The sequence below is a fragment of the Myotis brandtii genome, unplaced genomic scaffold, assembly GCF_000412655.1.
Source record: "Myotis brandtii unplaced genomic scaffold, ASM41265v1 scaffold119, whole genome shotgun sequence".
Taxonomy (NCBI): domain Eukaryota; kingdom Metazoa; phylum Chordata; class Mammalia; order Chiroptera; family Vespertilionidae; genus Myotis; species Myotis brandtii.
Window position 1 is genome coordinate 1311335 of NW_005354132.1, and position 8490 is coordinate 1319824.

Consider the following 8490-nt stretch of genomic DNA (forward strand, 5'->3'; position numbering starts at 1 on the left):
ACTTCCTGACTCCCACTCAACCATTCACACTTTTTCTTGTCTCTCATTGAGCTCCCAAGTGCTTGGTTGTATATTTGATAGGAGGTCTTGGAAAATATTCATTAGTCAAATATGCTCATTCATCAAACATTAAGCATCTACTGTGCTCCAGGCACTGTTAAGAAGCTGGGGATATAGGAATAAAAGTTATGATGCCTGCTGGTAAGGAAGTCCAGCCTCATGGGGGAACAGGCAGTACAGAATGATAACTGTTATGATCAGAGGTCGCAGTGGGAACTCTGGGAGCATTTAAAACAGTCTCCTTACCCAGCATGGGCACAGAGTGGTTAGGGAAGGCCTCCTGGTGGAGGTGCCATCTGTACTAAGCTGAAACCTGAGTAGGATTTAGCCAGTTACAAATGGGCATGGTCAGAGTGGAGGAAAACATTTGGGACAGGACACTGCCTGCGCAGAGACCTCAGGGTGAATAAGCCGGGCACGACCTAAAATGCACCCAGGCTTCAGCTGGGGTGCCGGGTGCAAGGGGATGAGCTGATGTGTAGTTTTAAACACGCGCAGGTGTCCAGCAGCGCTGACAGAGCTGCTGAGTCTGCAGCTAGAAAAGAGACGTGGGCTAGAAATATAAATTGGTATAGAGGTGATGTTAAAACCCTGGTCAGTGAGTAAATTTACCCAGAGCTCTATGTAGAGTGAAAGTGGAACCTGAGGGTGAATCAGGGAGTTGTGGAAGAGCTCTTTGGATCTGGAAAGATCGATAATGATAGAAATGGAAGTCAGTGTTCAAAACCACCAGTGAGGAAAGGACATTTCAAGGAGGGTGTTTGCAAAGTGCTGCTTATGCACTCATGACAAGAAAGACTGAAGTGCCATTGAATTGTGACTGAGCTATTCGCGACCTTAGCAACAGCCATTTCAGTGACTCCTGAGCATCAGAGGCCGGGTTGCGGTGCATTGAGATGTCAAAGTAGAGGCAGTTTTCTGGAGCAGTTTGACAGGAAAGGAAGAGAGGGAGCCAGAAGGGACCACAGGTGCAAGGGAGGGATGATGGTTTTAATAAGTCAGTTCGAGCATGGTTCTATGCTAAGGGGAAAGGTTGGGAAGGTACAAGGTTGGGGTGCTTGGAGAGGGTGGGAGCTAATGGCGGGGTAGTGATGAATGAACTGATGTGTACTTGGCTGTTTTGTGTAGGAGTGGCAATACTTCAGAGAAGCATCCGGCTCTATGCCCCCTTTTACTCCTCGGACATCCTCATTGCCTCCCCTCTGGGCTTGAGGACCATCATTGGCGCAGAAGGGGAGAAGAAGAGGGATTTTGACTTTTTGTCTTCTATTGAGCTTCTCATCATTGATCAAGCTGACATTTACCTGATGCAGAACTGGGAGCATGTCCTGGTAATGCTCGTCATTCGCATTAGAGGGCAGGGAGCTCTGGTTTGTCCTTGGGGTTATTTGAGTCTAGATCTAAACGCAGGGGTAGTTTGGAAGCAGGGACATAGTCCACATTTTCTAATTACCCACAGAGTGGTCCGTAAACTGTCCAAAGAGACAGAAATTCTTGTCAGTATTTTCAAATCTCCAGAAAAGATTTCCCCTGAAAGGTCATTTCTGCTAACAGACCTGTAGTGTGGCCTATTCATCCCCACTAGAAATGTCTTCATTCGACATAATGCCTCTCACGGTTTATGCTTTCTTTTGGTTTGGTCTTCAGTGGAGATGGGAGAGCATTGTTCACGATTTCTTTTTTTTTTCAAATATATATTTTTATTGATTTCAGAGAGACGATTTCTTTTTCTTTTTTTTTCAAATATATTTTTTTATTGATTTCAGAGAGGAAGGGAGAGGGAGAGAGAGTTAGAAATATCAATGATGAGAGAGAATCATTGATTGGCTGCCTCCTGCACATCCCACACTGGGGATCGAGCCCACAACCCGGTCATGTGGCCTTGACTGGAATCGAGCCTGGGACCCTTCAGTCCACAGGCTCTATCCACTGAGCCAAACCAGCTAGGGCTGTTCACAATTTCTTAATGTGAGATCTTGTTTTGCAGAGAAATGTGGATGTCTTTATCCCTCTGCTGTAATTTGTGCTGTAATTTTTATTTCTCCCTCTCTACATATTCTGCAGTGTTGTCAGTTTTAGGATTAAAAACTTATGCTTTGGAACAATCCTTATCACGGAACTATAGGTGTTTTGTTTTTTTTTAGCTCGTTTTGTTTTTAAGGCATATGAGAACTTACCTTTCCCACAAGCCCAGGGCTTGTAAGTAGTTTGGGACAAATAAAAGGGAGTACTTATTTATAAAGGAGAGCATAACTTACAGTACTCATTACCCTTCAACAATGTTACAAAGTAAAAATTTAAATACAAAAGACATGTTAATGGTTCATTGCCTTTAATTTGAGGAAGAGGCATGTGTGGTGGCTCTGGGAATGTAATGTTTAGAGAACATGTCATTGAAGGACAGCGGCTCTGTTTTCCATGTCATTTTCCTTCTTGTCCAAGTGTGGGACTGAGGAATCCATAGAGTAACCAGGGGGCATTTCCTTTTAAAGGAATGTTCTGTAGGTACCATTTGATCCTCATCGAAAGGTCCACAAGGTGGCCAGTTTCAGCTTCTTGTTGGGGTTGTTCACTTCACTATGGGCAAGTCACTCACTCATCTGAGCCTCAGTTTTCTTGTAATTTGGGAGATGATAGTACGTACTTTATCCATGGGGTTAAATAAGATGACAGGCTTGTAAAATGCGTAGCAGTGCCCAGTTGGTAATGCTCAGTGAATATTAAGGGTGGTGTTAATTCTGTTGAAAGCATTTGATGAACCACATGAACCTGCTGCCCTTGGACTCACATGGGGTGGACTTCTCTCGAGTGCGGATGTGGAGCCTCAATAATTGGTCCAAGTACTATCGCCAGACACTGCTGTTCGGGGCCCTGCAGGATGCCCAGATCAACTCCGTGTTCAACAAGTACTGCGTCAACGTGCAAGGCCAGGTGCGTTCTCCCCCTCTGGGTCTCCTGAAGCATTGTGTGTTGTTTGAGTCATTTGGGTCCTGAGGAGGAAGGAGAGGAGAGAGGAGACGATGGGGACAGCTCGCCGCCTAATGCTCTCATTGACTCCTGGCAGGTGGCCGTGAGGAACGTCCCGCTGACAGGCTCCATCAGTCATGTGCTGGTGCAGCTCCCCCACGTCTTCCAGAGGATGGAAGCTGAAAACCTAGCTTCAGTGATTGACGCCAGGTACCTGTCCCTCCCAGTGGCGTGCCCATTTACAACTGGGTTCCATGCTGGTTTTATAGATTACCGTTTACCTAATGAGAGGAGAGAATCGAACCCAGCCATGCCATTGTCAGAGCAAGAAACTGAAGCCCAAAGAGAAATGGTGCCTTGACCTAGTTCCCATATTTAGTCAGTGGCAGGGTTAATAAGGTAAAGCAGGGTCCTTCCCCCTAGACTGGCATTTTTAAGTTATAATACACTGCTTACTGCTGCAAAGTATCCCAAGTCAACAACTTAATTGTGAGCCCTTCAGGGCAAGAACTGTTTTTCTGATTCTCTCTGTATTGTCCCTTCTCCTCATTGTGTTTAGTCAGGGGCCCCATGGTAAGCAGCATGGTGTTTAGCATGTGGGAGGTGTTCAGCAAGTATTTGTTGACTGACTGACTGATGACAGAATTGCATGAATATGTGATGGTTGGATGCTCCTAGAATAATTTTCTGGGATAACCAGCACTGCATCTATTCTTTATGATAAATAGTATTAGGGCTTATTTTTTTAAAGTGCTTATCAAGGTTTAATCTTAGGTAATCGCTTTGCGATGAGGTGAGCCATATTGGCCTCTTGGGGGAGGTAGAGAGAAGTTGTGCCTTGCCCGGGTCACTCAGTTAGTAGTGACGCTGCGGGCTCACCTCTAGGCCACTGACTTTGCCCTTTGCCTTTCCCAATCAGGTTTAACTTTTTCGTGAACAAGATTTTGCCTCAGTATCGTGATGCAGTCATGTCTCACACGCTCATCTATGTCCCCTCCTACTTTGACTTTGTGCGTCTCCGAAATTACTTCAAGAAGGAGGACCTGAACTTCACGCATATCTGCGAGTACACCCAGAAGTCCGCTATCTCCAGGGCCAGACACTTCTTCCTTCACGGGGAGAAGCAGTTTCTGCTCCTCACAGAGCGCTTCCACTTCTACAAAAGGTACAGCAGTGCGAGGCTCCAAGTGTTGTTTCGGGGTGTGTGGGGGGGAATGCAGAGCAAATCGTGGCCTGCTCTGAGCACACAGCATGGCGGCACACGTTGGGCTTTTTGGCGTTACAGACCCGCCCTCAGTCTGCCTCCTGCAGGGAAGCCAGAGTTTGGGGGCTGGACAAACTCTTTTTGGTTGCTTGGTTTCCTCCCAAAATGGGCATTGTTGAAAAAGGAGATAAATGAGTGACAGCAACATAACTGTGTATAGATCTGGAGAGGTCCATACTCAGGGTACTTTCTTAGCTGTGCTTGTACACCCCAGAAAGACAGAGTTGAACAACTCTTAACTGGGACAACACAGTGAATACAGGAAGGGGAGGGGCCTGTCATAGAAGCTGTTTTGTGTGTCGAGATAGTGACTGAGCACAGTGTCACTGTTCAGAAAGGTTTGTGTCCTGAGGAGCTAGGCATGCACTTACTTCCTTACCAAGGAGAACCAGGGTCAGGGGCCCCTTGGTACTTGCAGAGGCAAAAGGTGAGGGGCTTAGAGTTGATTATTTAAGGGTTTCAGCCTCTGTTTAGCTTCCCCACCATGCGACTTTGATAAAATAAGCCAGATTGGCCTTTGTAAAAACAATTCTAATTGTGTTGAGAGTTGGTGATGTTGAGCCTTCCGTTACCATTTGGGACAGTTGCAGCCCTTTGTTCTCTCAGTTGTTTTGCTAATTCTCTCTGCTGCCAATGAAAAAGCCCTATTTGAACCCTCACCTAAAAGAGAAGGAAATTGTGTCCTGATACCTTTTCCTTCGTGATTCACGATAATGTCCAATGAATTTAAGTGCTGTCTGTACTGTTTTATTAACTCGCAGTCATATATACCTACAAGGGGCATGTTTTCTCAGAGAAATCTCCCAGGCTTTGGAGCATATCGGATGATGTATCTTGGCATTGCATCGCCTATATGCTACTAGGATGGTGCTCCCCAGACACACTCTTGTTACCAAGATGGGAGGGAGGAGCCCGGCAGCTCTCCGGCAGAGCGGGCTGCCCTGACGTGACCTCTTTGGGTAGTCTGCTGACAAGGTGGAGAGTGGAGAAATGGCTACATTTGTGTTTCGTGGGCTTCATCCAACAGACAAGGCTATTGGCCAAAGAGTGTTGATGAATGCCTCTTGTTGACATTATTTGCTTTGTTCCAGCAGGTTCCTTTCATTCATGTTGGAGAGTGATATTTGGGGGGAGCTTGTACTCAGCAGGTCTTAAGAGCCCTTAGTTTTCTATTAGCTTGACAGATGAAAGCCAGCCCTTGCGGTGCAGTGGGCAGGCTGGAAAGCTTCCCAGTGTGAGTGTCTTAGCAAGTGTGAATTAAGCTGGATGAAGACTGCCCTCATAAAGCAGCTATTCAGGGAGAGGGCATGGTGTCCTACTTAAGAGAAAGGAGCCCTTCCTCCTAAGTAGACAAGACAGCTTCCTGTTCATTTATTTACCAAACCGTGTTTGCCTGCAAACTCATTATGAAGACAAACCTAGCGTGACCTAGCATGTGCCATTTGCTTTATACCTTGGGAAGGTTAATAGGTGTACCTGTGTTGAAGGTGCATGAAAAAATGTGCTTCAGAGATCTGTAGCTGCTAATTATCTCACGGTTCCCAACTAGAGAGTTTTTTGCTTGAGAGATCACCAAGGTGATGATGGGTGTTTTGATCAGCAATTCCTTTGTGATTTGATTTTTTATTTGACCTTGGGAAAAATAAATGTGTTTTGAACTGTACTATCCAACCCTGGAATTCTGTATTTATGTTCTCTATGGAAGTAGGCAGTGTTAGAAATATTACAGTTTATTTGTGAGCCAGTAAAAAATTTCAGTCTGAAGATGTATTTTCTTTGGGGGAGATGAAAGCAGTAGAATCTTAGAATTGGATGGGCTCTCGGTCAGGATGGCCCTCCAGAGAGAGGGAGGTTCCAAGCTCTTTTCTGAACTGTATCTATGGGTTCCACAACAGGGAGGATTGCCAACTGGGGGCAAGTCAGAAACTCTGGAGGTGGGATTCCTGGAGTTGGGAAGGGCTTCTGGGGTATTTCTGAGAAACCCCCTGCTCCTACATGAGAATCCCAGTTCTAGAAGTGGTAGGTCTGTTCTCTATAGACCAGGGGTCCTCAAACTTTTTAAACAGGGGGCCAGTTCACTGTCCCTCAGACCGTTGGAGGGCCGGACTATAGTTTTTAAAAAAAAAACTATGAACAAATTCCTATGCACACTGCACATATCTTATTTTGAAGTAAAAAAACAAAACGGGAACAAATACAATATTTGTATTTGCATGTGGCCCGCGGGCCGTAGTTTGAGGACCCCTGGTGTAGATGTACCACATCTTCTTTATCCAGTCCTATAGACGATACGGAGGAGCCAGCTGATGGCCTGATCGGTGGTCAAGTCTTTTTGATGACCTCCCCCAGCAAGCATGTAGCTTCTAAAACAACATTCTTTCATCTAACCACAACACCATTATCATACCAGTTGGCATTTCTGCAGTAATATCATCTAATATGTAGTGTCTATTCAGATGTTGCTGGTTGTCCCCAAAATGACCATTGCAGCTGTTTCCCCCTTAGCCCAGATTCAGTTAAGTCTCAGACATTGCATTTGGTTAACATGTTTCTTTTATGTGTCTTAGTTAACTAGCAGGGACAGTTTTGCTTCCCAGAAGACATTTGGCAATATCTGGAGACGATTTTAGTTGTCACAACTGGAGGGTTATTCTGATGGCCTCATGGTTCTAGTGGGTCGAGGGCTGGGTGCTGCTAAATGTTCTAAGTGCACAGGACAGTGAATTATCTGGCTCAAAATGTCAGTAGCCCTGAGGTGAAGAAACCGTGACCTAAAATAATTATCTCTCTCTCTTTTTTTTTTAATTTTATGACATTGATATTTTTTGAAGAGTCCAATCCAGGTTCCTGTAGAAAATCCCACAGTCTCAATTTATCTAATTGTTTTCTTATTTAAACCAGTGGTTCTCAAACTTTGCTGTACATTAGAATTCCCTTGCCAGGTCGTACCTCAATGCCAGTTAAATCGCAGTGCCTGGGGCTGAGACCAAGCGTAGATATTTTAAAAAACAAACAGGCCCTGACCGGTTTGGCTCAGTGGATAGAGCGTCGGCCTGCGGACTCAAGGGTCCCAGGTTCGATTCCGGTCAAGGGCATGTGCCTTGGCTGCGGGCACATCCCCAGTGGGGAGTGTGCAGGAGGCAGCTGATCGATGTTTCTCTCTCATCGATGTTTCTAACTCTCTATCCCTCTCCCTTCCTCTCTGTAAAAAAATCAATAAAATATATTTAAAAAACAACAAACAAACAAACAAACAAACAAAAAACAAACAAACAGGTGATTCAACATCCAGACAAGTTTTGGGACTACTGATTTAGGTGAAACATTTTTTGGTAAGAATTCTACTTAGAGGATGTTGTCTACTTCCCACTGCATCTTATTCATCCCATTCTTTGTGATGCTAAGTGTAATCACTTGGTCCAAGAAGATCTGTTCTCCATCCATCTCTCCATTGTAAAAATACCTTTCCTATGTAATTAATGTTATCTATGGGGTGTGTATTGCTTCTTTTAATGGCTGCATAGTATTATATTGCATGGATATGTAATTAACCCAGTTTTCTTTTAATAAGAGTATAGGTTTTCCCCTCTATTTTATGCTATTATCTATAACTAGAGACCTGGTGCATGAAATTTGTGCCCTGGAGGTGTGTGTGTGTGTGTGGGGGGGGGTCCCTCAGCCCGTCCTGCACCCTCTCGCAGTCCAGGAGCCTTCGGGGGACATAGCACTGTTATGGAGGAGGGAGAGGCTCCCGCCACCACCACTGCGCTTGCCAGCCATGAGCCCGGCTTCTGGCTGAGTGGCGCTCCCCCTGTGGGAGCACACTGACCACCAGGGGACAGCTCCTACATTGAGCATCTGCCTTCTGGTGGTCAGTGCACTTCATAGTGACCAGTCATTCTGCCATTTGGTTGATTTGTATATTAGCCTTTTATTATAATGCCAAGAACATCCATATGCATAGTTTTTTATTATTATTAATTGTCTGAAGTTGTACATATGTCTCCTTTTTCTCCGATTGACACCCCCCACCCCCCAGCCATTCCCACCCCGGGCAAGCCCCCACCCACCCCAGTGTCTGTGTCCATTGGTTATGCTAACATGCATGCATACAAGTCCTTTGGTTGCTCTATAACCCCCCCTCCCCTGCCATTTGTCTCTGGATCTATTCTTGTTCATCAAATTATGTTGATCATTAT

General features: G+C 45.3%; 1 protein-coding gene across 4 annotated transcripts in view; it reads left to right on the forward strand.

Moving 5' to 3' along the window:
• Window positions 1-8490, forward strand: part of DIEXF (digestive organ expansion factor homolog (zebrafish)) — a 23385-nt gene that overhangs the window by 9917 nt on the left and 4978 nt on the right. For all 4 annotated transcript variants that reach the window (XM_005858506.2, XM_005858504.2, XM_005858507.2 and 1 more), the window contains exons 8-11: window positions 1189-1391; window positions 2809-2991; window positions 3125-3237; window positions 3947-4192. In XM_005858506.2, coding sequence (XP_005858568.1) covers window positions 1189-1391; window positions 2809-2991; window positions 3125-3237; window positions 3947-4192 — 745 coding nt within the window. The remainder of the gene's footprint in view (window positions 1-1188; window positions 1392-2808; window positions 2992-3124; window positions 3238-3946; window positions 4193-8490) is intronic.